This window comes from Saimiri boliviensis, chromosome 19 (assembly GCF_048565385.1).
Source record: "Saimiri boliviensis isolate mSaiBol1 chromosome 19, mSaiBol1.pri, whole genome shotgun sequence".
NCBI classification, from domain to species: domain Eukaryota; kingdom Metazoa; phylum Chordata; class Mammalia; order Primates; family Cebidae; genus Saimiri; species Saimiri boliviensis.
In genome coordinates, this window is record NC_133467.1 from 3,055,929 (window position 1) to 3,078,164 (window position 22,236).

The 22,236-nt window shown below is 39.6% G+C and overlaps 2 protein-coding genes and 1 non-coding gene across 21 annotated transcripts in view; 2 read left to right on the plus strand and 1 right to left on the minus strand.

The window, feature by feature from the left end:
* Positions 1-2,579, minus strand: part of RO60 (Ro60, Y RNA binding protein) — a 29,784-nt gene extending 27,205 nt beyond the window's left edge. The window contains exon 1 of one of the 3 annotated variants that reach the window (XM_039459925.2): positions 2,458-2,579. The gene's annotated coding sequence lies outside the window, so the exon portion shown is untranslated. Of the gene's footprint in view, positions 1-2,021; positions 2,171-2,457 lie in introns of those variants that run through there. The other 2 variants (XM_074390084.1, XM_074390083.1) reach the window with 2 other exon arrangements.
* A 223-nt stretch (positions 2,580-2,802) lies between these two features.
* Positions 2,803-22,236, plus strand: part of UCHL5 (ubiquitin C-terminal hydrolase L5) — a 108,838-nt gene continuing 89,404 nt past the window's right edge. For 13 of the 17 annotated variants that reach the window (XM_074390086.1, XM_074390085.1, XM_074390089.1 and 10 more), the window contains exons 1-3: positions 2,804-3,008; positions 10,280-10,343; positions 12,179-12,284. In XM_074390086.1, the coding sequence (XP_074246187.1) occupies positions 2,933-3,008; positions 10,280-10,343; positions 12,179-12,284 (246 nt within the window). In that variant the 5' untranslated portion in view covers positions 2,804-2,932. Of the gene's footprint in view, positions 3,009-10,279; positions 10,344-12,178; positions 12,285-22,236 lie in introns of all 17 variants that reach the window. The other 4 variants (XM_074390096.1, XM_074390097.1, XM_074390098.1 and 1 more) reach the window with 1 other exon arrangement.
* Positions 4,621-4,756, plus strand: LOC120360270 (small nucleolar RNA U109). Its single transcript, XR_005576840.2, has one exon. It is a non-coding gene; the product is annotated as a small nucleolar RNA U109 (small nucleolar RNA).

The following is a 22,236-nucleotide window of genomic DNA, read 5'->3' on the forward strand; positions in this document are numbered from 1 at the left end:
ATGACTGTACAACTTTGAATATACTAGAAACCAATGCACTGCATACTTTAAAATAGTAAACATCATGTTCTGTGATTTATATTCTAAAGATCTATTATTGAAAATATAAAAATAAATTGGCTAGGTAAAATATATTTGGCAAGTTATTTAAATAACTTAAAATAACTCTGCTATTATCTATATCAGAATGGAGAACACCAATAAAATTGATTACATGAAAACAGTATTTAGCCCTGTAATTTTTGTATTTGACTTTCAAAAGCAATTTGAGATACACACAGACATATAATTTAATTTCTTCTTTCGCCAACTGCCATCATCTCCTGCCTCAAAGCATAAGCTCCATTATTAGTGGTTTAGAAGGCAATTGGGCAGTGAGTGAGGTCAGAGCCTGGTCATCAGTTAATCCATTCCTGGATAATCAAGTGTTGTAAATCCAGATTAACAACAAAAAAGTACAGTTAATTCTTTATATGGGCCTGATCTATCTATCTAGTGCTCTTAAAGCACATCATACAACTAATGTTGTATTAAATCTGTATAAATTATTGATAAGTTAAATATTACAATACTATAATATCAAAAGCATGGTCACATTTTAAATTGGTTTTATTTTATACATTGCCCATTTCTGTACTTTTAAAATTTATTTAGACCGCAAAATCAGGAAATGCTAATAACACACATTATATAATCACACTTCTTTTCATTTCACAATCATCAGAACTTACAACATATACAGTATCTTTTATCAGTACTAATATGTTATTTCCAAGGAATCTTATTTTTTCTTGAATTTACACATCTCGATATCTTTCCAGTCTCTTGATAATTTATTTGAAAATGCTACCTTTCATCCCAAGAAGTCACACATTTGCAGTTTATTCCTTTTTAAATGAAGTTAAAGCTGACACATCTATGCAAGAGTACAAGACAAATGTAAAGAGACATTACTACAAAAATGAGCCCATGATACAGGTACTTGAATCCACTGACAGATGTGATGCTATAAAAACTGATGAGGAAGGACTGTGGCAAAAATGACAGCACGCTAGTCTGAGGGGAGCTGCCTGATGGTTGCCATGTGGTATGAAACTAGCGGTACCAGATCTCCTCCTTCTCAAAGATCCAGAAATCCGGCTTTTTATGTGAACTCTCAGGATTAAATGTTAACATAATTAATTTTTACCCCCTTCTCTGCTTGCTTCTATATTGTTCCAAAGGCTAAATTTTCAGTTTGGTCTTTCTAAAATAGGTATCATGTTAACTAAGTTGAGTATCAAATAAATTTCAGTTTTGATGTATTTGTTTTGCACAAAAACATTTTCAAGTTCACAGCAATACTGCAGATTGAAAAAACAGCATATACCACTCTGATGCCATTTTGAATTTTTGTGCTGCTTCAACCTTTCCAATTAAGTATCTCAAGGGAACACACTGAAGGGCAGAGTTTCCTGAGATAAACTTCAAGAAACTTACAATTTTTTTTTAAAACCAACAGTTCATACAAATTTCGGCTACTACCCCACAACTGCTCGTGTTTTTTTTTTTTTTTTTTTTTTTTTGAGACGGAGTCTCGCTCTTGTTGCCCAGGCTGGAGTGCAATGGCGCGATCTCGGCTCACCGCAACCTCCGCCTCCTGGGCTCAGGCAATTCTCCTGCCTCAGCCTCCTGAGTAGCTGGGATTACAGGCACGCGCCACCATGCCCAGCTGATTTTTTTGTATTTTTAGTAGAGACGGGGTTTCACCATGTTGACCAGGATGGTCTCGATCTCTCGACCTCGTGATCCACCCGCCTCGGCCTCCCAGAGTGCCGGGATGACAGGCGCGAGCCACCGCGCCCGGCCAAGAAGTCAGTCTTATCCACTAAAACATTTTTTTTCTCTTCTGGAAGCCAAAGATCTTTCTTGGGACATGCAGCTTTTAAGGAGTCAACAGACTCGCAGAGACTTTACTCTTAGGACGCCAGTACTCCGCGGGAGCCTGCGGCTTGAGGGCCACCGAGCACACACAGCCGTACCTGGTCCCGGGCATCACCCCGGGGTGGCCCCATCCCGCACGTTCTCAGGCTCACCCGCGGCCGCGGCGTTCAGCCTCGTGTTCCGCCCCCGGACGGCGGGACAGGCCTTTCTCCTCCGCCTCGTCCTCCCACAAAGAGCCCGCTTCCAAACCCGGACCCGGGCGGCGCCCGTCCGCGCAGAGGCCGCGGGAGGAGGAGACGGAGGCGGAGGCACGCAGGCCCCACCGCCCTCGGGAACGCGCCGGCCGGGCCCAGCGAGGGTCCGCGGCCGAGGCGGGCAGCGCGGCGGGGCAGAGCCAGGCTCTCGCGGCGTCTGCCCGGCCTCAGCCCCCGGGCGGCCGCGTGAGGGACACGGAGGACCGGTCAGACCCCGCGCGTCCCTGGGCCGCTGCGACCGCACAACACGCTCCCGGCCGGGCTCCCGCGGCGTCCTCACCTGTGCCTGGCGGCCGGGGCCCCCGGACCTGCGGCGCCGTCAGCAGAAGCCCCGCGCGGCGCCGGGAGGCGACGGGAGACAACAGCTCCCCGCCGCCGGGCCTTCCAGCTTCCGGTCCCGGGAAGGAGCCCCGCCCCTCTTCCTTGGCCCCGCCCCCCGCGGGGCGAGGATCCCGGATGTTGCCGCCCGCGGCGCGCCGGCTCCCCGCCCCTTCTCTCAGGCCGCAGCCCTTCCGACTGCGCTACGGGTCCTGCGAGGCCTGGCAAGGGTGTCGCTGTCTCTGGGGTGGCTAGAGCGTCCTCCCGCGCGGCGCCGCGCTGCAGGTGACGGCGCCCGGAGGCTGTCGGGAAGGAGGCGGGGTGACGTGGGGTTGACGAGCCCGGCGGCGGGTTTGCGGAGCGCTGTGGCCGGCGGCAGCTGGTGCGGGGGGCGGCCGCGAGCGAGAGGCGGATCGGGGCGGTGCGTGGCCGGGGCCATGACGGGCAATGCCGGGGAGTGGTGCCTCATGGAAAGCGACCCCGGGGTCTTCACCGAGCTCATTAAAGGATTCGGTGAGAACCGAGGGGACCGTCCCGGGCCTGGGGTCACGGGAGGAGGCCCGGGCTGGGCATGGAGTGGCTCCTGCGGCCGCCGCCCCGCATCCGAAGAGGGGGACGCGAGGGGCCCGGGGTCGGGGGGGCGCCCTCAGCCCCGGGCGGGCGCGCGTCCGCAGCAGTGTGAGGAGCCGCAGCGCCCGGGCGGGGAGGGCGCCCGTCTTCGCCCGCGGTGTTCCCGGGACCCGGCGCCCACGGCCTGCCATTGGCCGGGGTGTCCCCCGCCGAGCCCGCGAGCACACGTGGCCCTCCCCGCCGCCCCCGCCGCGGCGCGCACCTGCTCCCGGGCCGGGCGTGCCTTCTCGGGGTTGGGGTGTCTGCGGCCCCAGCGCCCGGGAGCGCGAGGTTCCGCTTCCTGAAGGCAGAGCGCCCTGCCGTGCGAATGGCCGCCCCGCCGGTTCCCCCCGCCGCGCTGTGCGGGCTTCGCCGCGGGGAGTTGTCCTGAGCTGGGGTTCTAGGGCAGAGGCCACGTGCTCTCCGCAGAGCTGCTCCCGGGCTGCGTGCAGTGCCTTCTGCCCGCGGTCAACGCGTTCGACTTCTCGTCCTTCCCTGTTTTGGTCCCGGTCTTTTCACAGTACATTTTGCTTGCTTGTTTGTTTTGTTTTTGAGACGGAGTCTCACTCTGTCACCCAGGCGGGAGTGCAGTGGCGCGATCTCGGCTCGCGGCAACCTCCGCCTCCCGGGTCTAAGCGATTCTCCTGCCTCAGCCTCCCGAGTAGCTGGGACTACAGGCGCCCACCACCACGCCTGGCTCATTTTTGCATTTTTAGTAAAGACAGGGTTTCACCATGTTGGCCAGGATGGTCTCGATCTTCTGACCTCGTGATCTGCCCGCCTGGGCCTCCCAAAATGTTGGGATTACAGGCTCACGTGAGCCGCTTGCCTGGCTGGACAGTACGTTTTTATCTGTACGTTTCCCAAGTATTATTGATTCTATGATGTTAAAACTTGTACGCATGATGACAAACGGTGGTATAGATATTGCCTATTGTACATAGCTTAATATTTGGAATGTCATTTATCAAGCATGTGGTGTTCATCTATATCTCAGGCACAGTGGTAAGGATTGGGAATTTTTCATATGAATAAACCATAACTGCTGTTTCGAAGAACTGACAAACTACAATATGGTGTATGAATTGCCATGTTCGAGTATGTACAAAATGTTGTCAGTACACAGATCATGGAGGAGCCCAGGCAGAAGGAAAGGCGTAAACAGTAGTGATGGGCTTAGCGAACAGCTAGCAAAGTGACTAGAACATAATGTAACAGACTGGAGGAATATTTATTTGGATCTGAAGCTGAAAAGATAAACTGAGGCCAGATTGCATGCCATGTTTTATAGTGCCCTGTAGTCACTGGGGATTTACCTATCAAATGTATTTTAATGCTGAAATGCCCTTCTTTCATAATTAAGATTTGCTGTGCTTGTAGTGTGCAGGGCAGATTGGAATACAGTAAGAGAAGCTAGGCATGTCCTAAAATGGTTGGAATCTGAGATGATTGGCTAAACTAGTGGGTCAGGAAGGAGGAGTTAGATTCAGTAAGTTTGCTGTATTTAAAGCAACAGTTGCATGTGGAAATTTCTGCTCTTCATTCCTTTGGGAGCAGAAATACATCCATAACATGCTAAATTAAAAAAAGGAGTTATCAGGGCTGCCAACCTTACAGTAGAGGTTGAGTGGTAGTATATTACTCCTACACACATAAGAGAAAAAAGAATCAACAGATAGCTGACTAGACCGGGAAAAAAGAGGCAAAAATTATTTTATGCTTTCCAGCCTGGGTGGCTCATGAAACAATTACAAGTGAAGAGCAAACTTGAGGGACAGGAAAATGGATTCAGATTTGGGCAGACACTGAGTTTGAGATGTCTGCAGATTTAGCCATACCTTCAAAGCCTTAACGATATGTTAAAGTTAACTTTCAGAAATGTACTAGGTAAGTTTGCTTACTGCTTCAATTTCATATATGCAGAAAACTTGGAATTGGAAATCATGTATGAAAGAACGATATATAAATTCATCTTCTGTACATGCACATATGAAAAAGCAATAGCTGTTAATAAATTGGCTTCATTAGCAGAAGAACTTGCAAAAAGTTAAATGATGATAGTTTTATGTCATCAGATGTTTCAAAGAAACAATCAGTTCTAATTATTTCCATAATTTTCGTTTTTTTCACTCAATTTATAGAATAACGCTTTCGGCAGTTGATTCTTTGAAAAGTGAAATATCTGTATTGTGAATGCTGACATTAATTCATTTCAAAAGTTCCGTTATTGAGAGGGAAATTAATTGTGAATACAGTAAGTATGTAAGTACGGCTTTTGGTGGAATGTAACATCATTAAATTAAGAAACTGGTGGAGGAGCAGAACTGTGCTTTTAATTGGTGTGGCCCATACATGATACATATGCGTGCCAAAACAAACTGTGCTAATCTATTGATAAAAACGGAAGCTATAAACATTTGCTTCCAGCCAAGATAGAGTAATGGGGACTGGATTCACTTTTCTTGCAACAAACCGATAACCCCGGCTTTCATTTTATTACGAGAAACTAGAAAACGAGAGCACACTAAACAAAAAGTAAGCAGACGACAGGAAGTAATAAAGATCAGAGTCGAAATTAGTGGAACAGAAAAGAGAAAAAAATGGTGAAAATAAATGAAACTAAGAGCTGTTTATTTGGGAAGATCAATAGAATCACTCTAGCAAGACTGATCAGAAAAAAAAGAGATGTTCCTGTATTTCAGTATAGGACTAAGAGAGGTGACATCACTAAAGATTCTACAATGTTACAAAGATAATAATACTATGGACAACTTTATGGCAATACATTTGACAATTTAGAATGAAATCTACAAATTTCTTTAAAGACACACATTACCAAAGCTCACTTAAGAAATAGATAACCAGTATATGCTCTGTATTTATTAAAGAAATGGAAATAGTAGTTTAAAGTTTTCCCGCAAAGAAATTCTCACCAAGGTGACCTCACTGGTAAATTCTATCAATTATACAATATTATAAATAATGCCAATTCTATGCAAACTCTTCCAAAATAATTGGAGAGGAAGGAATGCTTCCCAATTCATTCTCTGAGGACCAGTGTTATCCTGACACCAAAACCAGACAGATATTACCAGAAAAAATTACAGACCTATATCCTTCATTAACTTAAATGTACAAATTTTAAACCATTTTAGCAAATCGAATTTAATAATTCACTAAGAGAACAATAAATTATGACTAAATGGAATTTATCCCAGAAATTTAGAATTGGTTTAACACTCAAAAATCCTTGTAATACACCATATTACTAAGCCAAAAAACAAAAAACATGATTATGTCAATAGATGGAAAAGGCATTTAACAAAATCTAACATCTATTAAGAATTACGAAGTGTTAGATTTTATCCTGCTTCCCAGCAAGTAAGTTGGCTTGACAGTTTTATAGATGTTAGCAGACAACTTTTGGTTTAGAGATAAGGGTTGTATTACTCAGCATAGTAGGCAGCAGATTCATTTTCACCTTGGTTCCCTTTTCCTCTGAGTTCATGAGGATGGAGGGGGACCCTGGTGGATGCTGCACACATAGTGAGCCTGTGTTACAGCTGAGGAACTCTGAGCTAGAGAATGAATGTTACAATGGGGCTGCTAGCAAACCCGCTCAACTTTTGCCTTTAAGGACACATTATTATCTTGGACAGTAAATCAGTCTTCCCTCTGCCTTGGAGAAAGGCACTATTTCTGTCTTCCAAGTCTGTTTACTGTATGAACATCCTTGAAAAGATAGTTCAGAGCAAAGCTGGTAATTCCTTGCAGATGTACAGAAATAAGAGAAACCTATTGAGAAAATTCTTCCAACAATATTCACCCTTCCTTTCTACACGAAATAGCCGTTCCCTCAGCCCTTCTGCTCAGTATGAACTGACCGACAGGATTGGTATTTGTCTCTTTATAGTGTTTACAGTAAAAAACCAGATGGCTTTCTTGGATTTTTGTATTGACATTTCCTCTTGGCTCAAAGGGTTAATCCAGGGACGGCAGGATGTATTAGAGACTCCACCTTGTTATGCAAGGAGGAAGAGTAATTCCGTCATCTATGACAGCTCTGACCCATGAGTTATGTCAGATTTGAATGACTTTTGGGTCCAACGTGGTGTTTCCTTAACATGAAGGTCGATTATGACTGCTCCTAAGGTACATTTCACCATGTTTTGAAGAGAGAGGGATAATGCCTGGCTTTCACACAAATCTTGGGATGCACATGGTGCCCCTGGAAGCAAGTGCTGCTTACAGTTGTTACAGCCCCCAAAATGAGACCAACTAAATTTAGGGGTACAAGGTAACAGTGCCTGTGATTTAGGGCTCCCACTTGAAATCACTGGGTCTAGTCCTTGTTTAAGGAGAGACTACCTGAGGGCTGTCAATCCAGTTTTTCTTATTTGGTCACATCATCAGCTAAATGGAATTTATCTGTACCATGGAATGACTGAGAGTGGGGTTGTGAAGGACATCTGGGAGTGTTTTTTTGCAGGGTGCAGAAGCTGGGGTCATTCTTGGAGCTTCTGATAGACTTATCGGTAGGAGTAGGGGAATGACAAATTGTCAAAACCATCTGTTGGAAGATAGCATTCAGCATATCTAGCAGTCAGTTATGTTTGACACACTGACAGTAGTTTGGGAGGGCTCCACGAGTGTTTTTCTTGGGGCTCCAGGTTGGTTTTTAAGACAGTTATTTTTGAAATTCGTTTCTGAATCAGAACTACTTTATAGACTGATCAGTATAATACAGATGTTAATAAATAAATATTTCAAAGCGTTTTAATGTTAGCACCCGCTTTTACTTTGGAACAGTGTTCTAGTTTAGATGACAAATCATATGATCATTTTTTTTTTAAAAGACACAGTTCACTTATCCATGACAGTTTTTTTGTTTTTTTTTAAAACCAGCGCAGGTAGTAATGATCTCTCTTACTTCCAAACTTCCAGAACATGTTCTCTGTATGCTTCCTATGTCATTTATGCTCGCTGTACAGTTTTTGCATTGTATATGGTTGTCTCCTACCAGATGGTGACATTTTTAAGTATTGTGGCAATAGTTTATTAATTTCTGTCCTTGCCAGGGCCTAGTACCATGCTTGGCACACAAAAGGTACTTGGCAAATAACGTTTCTGAAACCTTCCCCCACTTCAACTTTTTATTTGATATATATTATTTGGGGAGTCTGTATTCAAAGTGATTCTTTGTGTTTAGTTTTTGATACAATTATATACCACACAAGAATTTTGTCACTTGGATGAAACAAGTATACATGAGGAAAGTGAGGCTCAAATAAATTGTGTTCTTCTCAAGGTTAAGAACTTTACGACAGTTCTGGCATCAGAACATAGGTCTCTGGAATCGTCGCTTATTTCTCTTTCCATTAAACCATGCTGTATTAGATATTTACTATTTTTTCTTGCATGAAGAGATGTGTTTGTGTTTAATGTGAGATTATTTAAATAGTGTCAGTACTTGAAATTCTACCTGTGCAGAAGGCCTTGAGGCACTTCAGTGCACTTTTTCTTTTTTGTTGTGGTATAATATGTAGAATGTTTTAATGTTTGGCCTGTTTTTGGTTGTCATTTGAATTAACCAGTGTTAACAGTTGACTGAGTTCTAATAGAAGTAACCAGTGTTAACAGTTGACTGAGTTCTAATAGAAGTAACCAGTGTTAACAGTTGCATTAACATTCTCCCATGCCCTTCCTGACACTAATAGAAACATAGGTTTACATTTACATGTTTTTTCCCCGATTTGATATATGTGAATGTCTATTATTATTAACTTTTTGCCAGATACTCAGATTTTTTTCTGGTTCTTCTCCAGTACAAACCATGTAGTAACTTTCTTTGTACATGTATCTTTAATATCAGAGTGGGCACTTAAGAGATATTTGCTGAATGGAGCAAACTGAGGCACAGAATGGCGTGAATACTCAGTTACATTGTTCGATTACCCAACTGGTTTTTCTTTTTTAACTACTTTTTTTTGAAGTAGGTAGTCTAAAGGCTTCTCTAGCTTTCGCTTGAAAATAATCTGAAAAATCAAAGTGCCCAGACTTTGGAACCTGATGTGGGTTTTAATTAGTTTTCTGGCACATAGTAGCTGTAGTGAATGAATATAGGCAAGTTGATTAATACCCAAAAACTCTTGCATTAAATTCTTACCTTGCAGGGATTAGAGAAAATACATATAAAGCACTTTACATAGAGGACATAAAATACTTTGGTAAATATGGTTGTTTTTTGGATTGTGATTAATACTGACTAACGGTGGACCCTTAAAGTACGCCAGGCACTGAATTAAATGTATCTCCTACATTATCTCATTAATTCCTCAAAACAGCTCTGTGAGTGTGAGGAATGGAGAGGTTCAATGGTTATATTGCTGTTAAATGTAGGAGCCAAGATTCAAACTCTGGCAGTTTGGAGGCCAAGCTCTTAACCACTACACGATTACTACAGTATACTAGAGCAGAGTTCCTCTACCTTGGTACTGTTGATATTTTGGGCCAGGTACTTCTTTGTAGTCAGAGCTTGTCCTGTGCAGTGTAGGGTATCTATCAGCATCCGTGGCCTCTACGCAATAGATGCTAGTAGCAACCGCCTTACCCCTCACACCAGTAACAATAATGACAATAAAAAAAAGTCTATCATTGCCAAATGTTCCCTGGGGGGCAAAATCACCCTGGTTGAGAACCAGTGTCCTAGAAGAGTATTTGGGAGGGGAGAAGGAGATGTGACTCTGAAGTGTTGAAAATATACACTTGGAATTTAGGATAAGGATCAGAACTAAAGATGTGATTTGAAACTTACTGTTAAGTGGTAGTTACTTACTTTCTTAGGAAAAAAAACGTGTACCGTAAGAAAAAAAATACAGGGCTAATGGCAGAGCTGGACAAATAGAACAGTTGAGTGAAAGCAGTGGATAGAGGAGCCAGAGATTTAGAGAGACAGAAGAAACAGTCACAGAGTGACGAATTTTAAATTATAAATATACTCTCATTGTAAATAATTGGGATCTATTAAAGGAAGTAATTAGATTTGGCTGCGAGCTTTATTCGTTTTACCATTTTGTTTTGTCCTGTCTTGCATTTCCTTTAGTTAGTATTTTATTTCATGTTGAAGGAAAAAATGAATTATTCTATTTTCTGAAGAAAATAATTTATTATTTCAGGTTGCCGAGGAGCCCAGGTTGAAGAAATATGGAGTTTAGAGCCTGAGAATTTTGAAAAATTAAAGTAAGTTTAACTTCAGTTATATTAACAATAATAATCTGTTTATACTTTAGCAAACTTAAAGGATATTCACTTTTTTTAAATTTTACTTGGATTACTCTAGGCTGAATACATTATGTCCTTTAAGTCTCTTCAATCCTGTGAGATAGGTATTATTATTCTCATTTTATAACCAATAACCTGAGGCTGATAGGTAACCTGAAAGGGAGTCAAACCTAAGTCTCCGTAATTCCATATCCACAAAGTACTGGTTGGTTGATTTTACAAAATTCACTTATATATCAATAGTGTTAGAACATGGAACACGTTTTAACATAAAAAGCAAGAATGATAGGTCAATGTACAAAGGCATATTTAATAGATAATATATATTTATAGTAATCCAGAACTTGCCTATGCACTATCACACTGCTTTTGGGAAAGTTATAGTTGAAATTTCGAATGTTGGTGGCAGAAACAACTTTTCTCCTTCCCTCATCTTTCTGGCCAGAATCACCTCTCTTAGCTTCTCCTTACCCCTGACCACCATGCCCTCAGATATTGACCCTGTGTCTTCAAATGGAGGGCTAGAGGAAATTTCACTGGTGGGAGACTTGGAGTCTTGGAATTGGGTCAAGGAATAATCTTAAAAGGGAAAATAGGGACTTGGGGATATGCCAACTGCTGTTGGTAGTAAGAAGGAGATACGTAGTTTGCTTCTTCCCGCCTTTCTCTTTCTGGTAAAAAGAGCAATCACTTTAGGTGAAATGAGATTATTTGTGGCTAAGATCATGGAAGGTTTATTAAAAATGTATCATTTGAACTGTCTTTAAAAAGATAGGAGCCAGGCATGGTGTCAAATGCCTGTAGTTGTAGCTACTCGGGCAACATAGTGAGATCCTGTGTCTAAAATAAAATAACTTTGAATCAAATAAAAAGATAGGAAAGTTTGTTCTATTTTTTTGAAACAGAGTCTCACTCTGTTGCCTAAGCTGGAGTGCTGTGGTGTGATGTTGGCTCACCGCAACCTCTGCCTCTTGGATTCAAGTGATTCTTCTGCTCCAGCCTCCCAAGTAGCTGGGATTACAGGCACCGATCGCCATGCCTGTCCAATTTTTTTTGTTTTGTTTTGTTTTTGTTTTTTTGGTAGAGACGTGGTTTCCCTATGTTTTCCAGGCTGGTCTCGAACTCCTGGCCTCAAGTAATCTGCCTGCCTTGGCCTCCGAAAGTGCTGGAATTACAGATGTGAACCACCATGCCCAGCCCTGAGGACAGGAAATTTTTTTTGTGGAGTGGGAGGCAGTTGTGATAGATAGACTAGAAGGAATTTTAAAGCAGTGATTTAATATTTTGTGCTCAAAAACAGTTCCTTAGGAAAGTGGATGATTTCATTATGTATGAGATGATAGCATCCATTTATATTGCAATATGAGGATTGTTCATGAATCCAATAATATATGAAGGTTATTTCCTATATTTAATACAGGTAATATATGTTATCAGCCATTTATCTGTAAACATCTTACATGAGCTTTATTTATATATTTTGGAGTTCAGCCAGCTTCTAGTTTTACTATGTTCTTATTTTTTAATTGAGGTGATATCAGGTAGAAATGAATAGTCTAGAGATTTGAGAATAAACCTTTCACTATAATTTTATTTTAACTGATATAATCTTAAGTTGTATTAGTGTCTTCCAAGGCAACAGTCTAGTGACTATGAGTGGCAATAGCGATCTTTTAAACATTCTCAGATTTAATTAATTTACTTCATTTGCATTCTATTTGTTAAATAACTGACTAAAGTGTATTGTAAAAGAAGCAGGGTTTGATGTCACTAATATGTATTTTATTTTGTAGGCCAGTTCATGGGTTAATTTTTCTTTTCAAGTGGCAGCCAGGAGAAGAACCAGCGGGCTCTGTGGTTCAGGACTCCCGACTCGACACGATATTTTTTGCTAAGCAGGTATGGTCCTTGGATACTCTGAAAAAGTCTCAAGAGCAGCCCTTTTTATAAACAGGACTCTAGTTTACTATTACTTGCTTCTAGTGCAGTAGTCCTCAAACCCTTACACTCTTAAAAATTATTGACATTCCCACTTAACACTCTTAAAACTTACTGACATCCTGAAAGAGCTTTTGTTTCTGGGATTATCTATCAATATTTGCCATATTAGACATTAAAACTGAAACATCTAATAATGTTTAGGGCAGGTGTGGTGACTTATACCTGTAATCCCAGCACTTTGGGAGGCCATGGCAGGAGGATCCCTTGAGCCCAGGAATTTTTTTTTTTTTTTTTTTTTTTGAGACGGTGTTGCTCTGTTGCCCAGGTTGGAGTGCAATGGTGTGAGGCTCACTGCAACCTCTGCCTCCCGGGTTCAAGCAATTCTCCTGCCTTGGCCTCCCGAGTAGCTGGAATGACAGGCACTTGCTACCACACCCAGCTAATTTTTGTATTTTTAGTAGAGGCAGGGTTTCACCATGTTGGCCAGGCTGGTCTTGAACTCCTGACCTCCAATGATCTGCCTGCCTCAGCCTCCCAAAGTGCTGGGATTACAGACATGAGCCACTGTGCCTGGCTGAGCTCAGGAATTTGACACTAGCCTGGGCAACATGAGGAGACCTGGCTGTATAAAACAAAAACAAGGCCGGGCATGGTAGTTCATGCCTGTAATTCCCAGCACTCTGGGAGGCTGACGCCAGGAGATTACCAGGTTAAAAGAGCTAGACCATTCTGGCCAACATAGTGAAACCCCGTCTCTACTAAAAATACAATAATTAGCTGGGAGTAATGGCAAGCGCCTGTAGTCCCAGCTACTCGGGAGGCTGAGGAAGGAGAATTGCTTGAACCCAGGAGGCAGAGGTTGCAGTGAGCCAAGATGGCGCCACTGCACTCCAGCCTGGTGACAGAGGAAGACTCTGTCTCAAAACAAAACAAAACAAAACAAAAAAATAAATTAGCTACATGGTGGTGGCATGCTTGTGGTCCGAGCTACTGGGGAAACTCAGGTAGGAGGACTGTGTGAACCCAGGCTATGGAGGCTGCAGTGCGCTATGTTCACACTGCTGTGTATTCCAGCCTGGGAGACAGAGCTTGACCCTATCTCAAAAAACTAAAAAGAAAAAAAGAATCTATCAATAAGTTTTGAAGTAATAAACAATAAACTTGTTACATGTTAACATAAATAACATTTTTTAATGAAAAATAACTAGTTACCAAAAAATTAGCTTGAAGACTACATTGTTTTACATTTTTGCAAATGTTTTGAATGTCTGCATTAATAGCATAGCTGGATTCTCCTATCTGCTTCTTCATTCAGTCTGTTGCAGTGTTTTTGTTTTGTTCCGCTTTTGGTTGAAATACATGAAAAAAGTTCCGTCTCACACATATGTGTAGTTGGAAAAGGAGTATTATCTTTTTCAGGTAAATATATCTTTTGACAACATGTCAAAACTTTGAAAGTATTGCTTTCTCATAGGTTAGTTGTAATGTGAAATTTGTACTTTGTTGTGGTAAAATCCTTTGGATTATCTTGCCCTTCAGTGAATCTTTTATTCCTGCATGATTTTGTAACATTGTCTGTTTACTGGTGTATGAATATCTTTTAAGTGTTGATACGTTAGATATGATATCATCTATATTATCAGAGAAGTTACCCATAGCAAACCTTTTAAGCTCACAGTGGCAGATCTAAGTTTTACAAAATTCTAATTTTTAACTTTTCACTTGAAAATTCAAATTTTATCAACAACGACAGATACCATTAGGTGTTTGTTCACAAAGCAACAGGCTGATTTAACTCATTTTTAAGAAAATATCTGCTGTATGTCTTTGTCTGGAAAACCACATTTGTCTCTCATTTGTTCTTTCAAGCAAAAATGATGTTCCAAGGAAAAAACTACCAATTTAGCTTACGAATCACTTGCCGAAATACTTTCTTCAAGATAACTAGCATATCTCAGTATATGACAGTAGTTCTTTATTTGTACTTCCTATTTTATTCCACGGAATATTAAAAACTTGTATTCCAAGGTCAGAATTTGATCAAAATAACTTTTACTGCTTTATCAAAGATGATTTTTAGTAAAACTTGCTTTTTGTTTTGTTTCTTTTTTTAAACTCTTACGTATGTCAGTGAAATAGTTTCATGCTACTGCCTAGATTCATGCTAAAATACTAGCAGTTTTACACACTGTTGCTTTTGTGTCAGCAGGGCAGATGGAAAAGAAGAAAAGGCAATAACTGCCTTAGAATTATAGTGGAAACCATTTTGAGCTCACAGACTCCTTGAAAAGGGTCTTAGGGATTCTTGAAGATCCTTAGATAATACCTTCATTGCGTTTGTTTGAAAATTGCACTTATTTCTGAGACCCAAAAAGTTGCTTAGCATAATCTGATTATCCCTTAGAAAGGTGGGGAATAAAACTGTATTCTCATTACTGCCTTTGAGATAAAGCCTTTACTACTCCGTAACTTGTTTTCCTTTTTCTTTTATTTTATTGCTCCTTTCTGTTTTCCTCTAATTTTTTTGAATTGAGCATTCTTACAGAAATTAGAACTTCTTGCTTTTACTTTAAGGAAAATAGGTATTTTTAATTGTATATTTAAAAATGTGTAATTTTTTAAATAGCGGAACTTAATATTACAGAAATATAAATATAGTCATGAAAGTGAATATCCTTGTAATCCCATACCCATCTCTACTAACCTTTTAACAGTTTGACTCGTCCATTTAATCAACAAGTGATCATTGAGCACCTACTTTGCCAGGCATTGTTTTAGGTACTAGGTATGTAATAGTTAACAAGAGAGGAATGTTCAACAACTATAATAATATTATTAATGCAAGCAGTAACCAACATTTGCTCTTGCTGTGTGCCAGATATTGTAATTTAGATATATTTAATCTTTGCAACAACCCTGTCAGGTGGTTATCTTCATTTCACAGATGAAGAAATTGAGGCCTAGAAAAAGTATTTGCCTGAGATCACACAGATAATGTGTAGTGGATCCAGAACTTAAGTTCAGGTATAAAACCCAGGTTTGTGACTCCATAGGTCATACTTACTTCCACATTATTTTCTATTCATATGCTAACATGTTTTCCGTACAATTTTGTTTGCTAAAATTGGATTATTATGCAGAATATTTTGTTTTTTTCACTTAGTAGTGAAAGTTTGACTTGTTGTTTCATTTGTTTCATTTTAGCACACGTAATAAATATTAACATTTATTGAAGGCTTACTAAGTACTTTTTTTTAGTACTTTTATATATGTTTAAAATTTAAATATATATCAATTACAAATTTATATATAAATTTAGTAATTATTGCTTATATATTATATAAATATATGCATTGTTATATTTAATATTTAAAATTATTAATCTGATTCCCTATAGCAGTCATCTGGTTTGGTAGGTTCCTCATCATTTTATGGATGTGGAAACAGAGTCCTAGAGAGGAGAAGAAACTTGATCATGTTACATAGCTAATCAGTGGCAGCGCTGGCAAACCCAGGCACTGTGGCTCTGCAGTCTGTACTGTTAGCCTTATCACAACACTGCCTCCCTTTGTGTTCTAGGCATAAATACCCTATAATTTAATTAATTAATCTTTGGCAATCAACATTTTGAGTTTCTAATTATTTCTCTAAATAATCTGGTTGGGCACAGTGGCTCATGTTTGTAATCCTAGCACTTTGGAAGGCTGAGGTAGGAGGATTGCTTGAGCCCAGGAGGTTGAAGCTGCAGTGAGCTGTGGTCTTGCCACTGCTCTCCATCCTGGACAGCAGAGCAAGACCTGTCTCAAAAACAAAACCAACAAAAAAAACAAATAGTCCATTTATTTAATATTTGTGTACGTATGTATCATTATACATATAGTAACTGTAATTTTAAATCCACAGTTGTCTGTGAATTTTAAGATCTAGGTAGTAGAGAAAAGCCAGGGGACAGATAAGTTTAAAAGTCTGACAGGTGATTTTTCTCCCTTTTAAAAATGCTTTTGTTTTTTCAATGTATGTAAGCGTATATGCCACTGTAAAAATTTGAGCATTATAGAGCAGATGCTGTAGAAAATAAAAGTGCCTTATAATCTCTGCTTTAGATATAACCATTGAAAACAATTTATATTTTTACAGATATTTTCCATATATGTTGATGTATGTTTGTGTTAGGTTATTCTTGCTTCGCTATAAAAAATACTTGAGACTGGATAATTTATAAAGAAAGGTTTAATTTACCCACAGTTCTGCACTGCAGGCTTCATAGGAAACCTGGTGCCGATCTCTGCTCAGCTTCTTGGGAGGCCTCAGGAAGCTTTTACTCATGGTCGTAGGCAAAGAAGGAACAGACAACTCACATGGCTGAGCTGGAGTGAGCGAGAAAGGGAGAGTGGGGAACACACTTTTAAATGACCAGATTTTGTGTGAGCTCAGAGTAAGAGCTCACTTAACATCAAGGGGATGGACCAAGCCATTCATAAGGGATCCACCCCCATGATCCAAACATCTCCCACCAGGCCTCACCTCCAGCACTAGGGATTACATTTTAACATGAGGTTTCAACAGGGACAAATTTACAAACTGTATTAGTATTTAATTGTGTTTCTTCTACAGTAAACTGTAAACCTCAGCGTTACGGATTTTGTTTTTATATTCAGTCCCTGGCACATGTGGATATCCAGTAAATGCAGACTGCACTGTTCATCTCTAAGAATATTAAAGAGTGCTAGAATTTACTAACACCAGAATACTAATGTTGTCTGATTTATAGAGACCTAGCTATTTTAAGGTACAAGATAGTACTCTATAAAGAAAGAAAAAAATGATAGTAGAGTATGAATTTATAATTTCTGGAGTCCCTTGATATTTCTTAGTTCTGTGTTACGTTTCTCTCTTACTCTAATATTTTATTTGTATTATTCCAGATGTGTCTATGAAAATGTCAGATTAGTGATTCCCCATAATATCATTCTTTTGGTACTTTATTTTACTAACACTTAGTGATAAACTGAGAGGTCAGTAATTCCCCATTATTATTTGTCAGCCTTTTTAGTGTATGCCTCCTATAAGTCTATGCTAGGAGACTTATGTATTGCATAATATGTAATTGTTGATTTTAGATTTCAAGGGCTTACAGTAATAATTTCCAATCCAGTATGTCTGGAGTATTTTCAGAAATTTAAAAAGTTTAATGAAATCATATTTATTTGATAAGGTTATACTGATTAACTAAATGGCATTTATACTGGAATTACCTCAATATAGAGAGGTAACACTATCTATTTTGTGCTGATCCTGTAGTCTAATTCAAGGGGGCTGTATGTGTATGTGTCTGTGTATTGTTGATTAATAAAATATTGAGGAAAGAAATATATCCTAGTAATTGCAATTTGTATATAAGGATCCAGAAATGAAATTATGGTAGTTGTTCACCACAAAATATTGTTGTCTTATTATCATTTCACTGATGAGAGAGCTGAGATGTGATCTGCGTGCTTAAAATCGTGCTGCAGTGGTACTGGATTTATGTGACTCCATCTGTTCAGTCTTTCAGGAAAGAATGATTGAGTACCTACAATGTGCCAGACACTGTAGTGCTTGGAGAATGAAAAAGTGCCATGATTCCTGCCCTCAAATATGCTTAGTGTTTAGTGGACGCAATTGGTATTAATCGATTAAATGTAAAATTACAATGATGATAAGTGCTGACTGGTGTGAAATGATAACCATATTACAAAGTTTAAGAACCATCCACAAAACAACCCCCACTTTGAAGACGAACTATAGAGTTTGGGGTCCTCAAGGCTATCCTCACTTGTGGCAGCACTGCAGCTTTGTCTTGGGTGGGGCCACAGATCATCCTCAGGTTCTGTAATTGGTTAGAAAGACTCGTAGATGTCACTCAAAACTGCTATACTCATGGTTGTGAGTTATTACAGTGACAGAATATAGATTAAAATTAGCCAAGGGAAGAGCCGCATGGGGCAGAGTCCAGGACAGTTGACATGTGCAGAGCGTCTAGTTGTCTTCTCCCAGTATTGTCACAGACAGTGCTCGCTCTCCTAGCAATACTATGTGACAATATGCAGAGTATTTTCATCCAGGGAACCTCATCTGATTCTTGCTGTCCAAAGTTTCTACTGGGCCTTGGTCACATAGACCTGGTTGGCTACCTATGTGGTTGACCTTAGTCTCCAGACCCACAGGAGGTTGAGCAGATTATCTTGACCCAATACCCCCAACCTAAGTCGCAGTGTTAGACCATCAGTGTGGTCCAAAGCCCCCAGGCAAATAAAGATACTCTTGGGCTTGGCTTTTTAAGGACTTGGAGATCATCTCCCAGGAACTGAGGACGAAGGCTAGACCTCTCTTTGGGAAAGGTCAATTTTTTTTTACTATATTCATAAAAATGGGACTTTGTCAGAGACAAAGCCTCTCTGAGTGACAGTTTACCTGAAACCTGAAGGTTAAGTAGGTATTAAGTAGGTATTAAGTAGGGAAGAAAGGTTCAGGGTCATTCCAGATTAATTACAGCTTTATAGCAAAAGTGAATGAGATTACTAAGAGATACTGGAAAAAGACCAATGTAGCTGAACTGTGCAGAGAAAAGGGGACATGTAGTGAGATATGAAGCAGAACAGGAAATATGTCAGCCCGGATTAGGTGCAGTTAGGCATAGGCATAGAGAAATAATAGTTTATAAGGAATAGATTTTTTTTTTACGTTCAAGAACGGTCAAGGTTGCAGGCTCTTTTGTTTTGCTCCTTTATATATGTTTTCTATTCCAAAGGTTACTTCATGGTCCAAGATGATTTCTAGAGCTTTAGCCATTCTTTCTCAATTCCACATTCAGAAGGAGGAAGCCGAAAGCATACTCCCTTCCCTTTTATGGAATATGCCTGTGTCACATGCATACTTGTCTTTCACCAAAGCTCAGTAGTTTGAGTTCACAGTAGAGGACACTAAGAAAGTCGCCTTCATTCCAGGTGGTCCTGGGCCTGGATCAGATTTATATTCTCTAGCCTACAGATGTAGATAGAGGTCAGATCTTCCAGGGCATTTTAGGCTATGATTGAGGCTTTTGTCTGTATCTTTAGAGTCATAGTTACTGAAGTGTTTTAAGAAGAGTGTCATCAACAGATTTTCATTAGAAGAGGTCATTTTGGCTCCAGTGTTGGGAATGCATTTGAGAAGCAGTGTAGGACATGAGTAGATGTCAGTTAGGAGGCTTTTGCAGAAGTCCATTTGATAGTAAACAAAAAACTGGAAGTACAGAGAGATGTGAATGGATTCAAATAATATTTAGAGATAAAGTATTAGCACCTTTCATGTGTAATAGATTAGATATGAGGATGGAGTAGGAGGACATTATGATGATGCCTGTTTTTCTTTTTACCTTTAAAAAAAAGTTGCTTTTAAGGTACCCAGAATGGAATTAGAAGAATCCTTGGTTAATAACACGTATCTATGATTGGTTTACTCATGCTCCCCTTTTATTTATTTGGTTATTTTAAGAAACAAAGTCAGTGCCTAAGAACCCACCACCCAAATAATCTTCAGCTGATATTTCCTTTTGTCCCGTTCATCGTTCAGTGTGCTTCTCATCTTCCCTCTCTCCATCCAGTATAACCCTCATGTTGAATTCTGTTTATCTTTTTTTAATGTATTTTTTGTAAACCTGAAAAAGGTGTTTGTAAATAAAATTCCAACTTGATAAAAAGTATCATGTTTTCTGTACATTTTGGGAGGTTTTTTTTTTTTTTTTTTTTGTTTTGAGACAGGGTCTTGCTCTATCACTCAGGCTGGAATGAAATGGCATGATCACAGGTCACTGCAATCTCAGCCTCCTGCCCCAGCCTCACAAATAACTCGGACTACAGATGCACATCACCACACCCAGCGAATTTTTTATATTTTTCAAAGAGACAGAATCTCATTATGTTACCCAGGCTGGTCTCCAGCTCCTACAGTCAAATTCTCCCACCTTTGCCCTCCCAAAGGACTGGGATTACAGCTGTGAACTATTAGGTCTAGCCTACTTTTTTCACTTAATATCATATTGTTAAATTTCATCCATATATTTATTATGATAGTTCATTTATTTTGCATGCGATATAATATCAACTGCACAAACATGCTAGTTTACTTAATCTTCTGCAGGCTGCAGATTGTTTTTTGGGTTTTCAGTTTGAGTTACTGTGAATTGTGTTGCTGTAAACATTTTTTTTTGTAAGTGTACAAGTTTCTCCTGGTATATACCTAGACGTAGAATGACTACTTCATCTCATATGTGAATGTGCGCAACTTTTGGAGGGAATATTAAAATGTTTTCTGAAGTAGCCGTTCAAATTTGCACTTCCACTAGCAATGTGTGAGAGTTGTTACAAAGCCACATATCCTGACACGTGACATCACTAGGCTTTTAAATTTTTGCCAGCCAATTGGTTCCAAAATGCTACTTCATTTTTGTCTTGGCTTATGTCTCCCTGATCACTAATCATATTGAAATGCTCTTTAGTGGCCATATGAATTTCCTCTGTGAAATTCTTGTTTATGTTATTTTTCAATGGGGTTAATTGTGCTTTTCTTTAAAAAAAATTAATCGATACATAGTAAATGTAGAATTTGGGGGACACGATAATTTAATACATTCATATAATTTAAAAAGATTAAACTAGTATAATTGGGATATCACTCACCTTAAATACTTGTCTTTATGCTAGCAACATTCAAATTATCCTCTTATAGCTACTGTAAAATATATGATAGATTATTCAAAACAATAGGCACCCTACTGATTTGTCAAACAGTAAGTCTTCTTTATTCTATCAAACTGTGTATTTGTACCCATTAATCAAACTCCATTCATCCCCTTCACCACCCAGCCCTTCCCAGCCTCTGGCAACCGTCAGTCTATTTTCTATCCTAGAAGATGTGCTGATTTAGCTTTCACGTGTGATTGAGAACATGAGATGTTTGTCTTTCTGTACTTGACTTATTTCATTTAACATAATGACCTCCATTTCCATATTGCTTCGAATAATAGGATTTTATTCTTTTTTATGGCTGCATAATCTCACATTGTATATATATACTATATATTTTTTATCCGTTCATCCATTGATGGGCTCTTAAGTTGATTATATATATTGGCTATTATGAATAGTGCCATAATAAAAACATAGGAATGCACATAATTTTTCGGTATATTTATTTCCCTTCTTTTGGATCTGTGTACGCAGTAGTGGAATTGCTGGATTACACAATAGTTCTCTTTAGTTTTGAATAACCTCCATCCATACAGTTTTCCATAGTAGCTATAGTAATTTACATTTCTGCCAATAGTGTTTATGAGGGTTCCCCTTTGTCCACATCCTCACCAGTTATTTGTCATTCCCTTTTTATTAAAAGCCGTTTTAACTTGAGTGCGATGAAAACATTGTAGTTTTGATTTGCATTGCTCTGATGATTAATGATGTTGAGCATGTTTTCATATACCTGTTGGCCATTTGTATGTCTTTCGAGAAATGTCTATTTAGATCTTCTGCGCATTTTAAAATCTGATTATTTGATTTTTTCCTATTGAGTTGCTTGAGCTTCTTATATATGCTGGTTGTTAATCCCTTTTAAGATAGGTAGTTTGCAAATATTTTCTCCCATTCTGTGGGTCGTCTCTTTACTTTGTTGATTGGTTCCTTTGTTATGCAGATTCTTCGTAGTTTGCTGTAATCCTATTCATTTATTTTTGTTTTTGTTGTCTGTGCTTTATTAGGTCTTACTAAAAAATTTTTGCCCCGACCAATGTCCTGGAGATTTTCTCCAGTGTTTTGTTGTAGTAGTTTCATAGTTTCAAGTCTTATATTTAAGTCTTTAATCCATTTTGATTTCATTTTCGTGTATGGTGGGACAC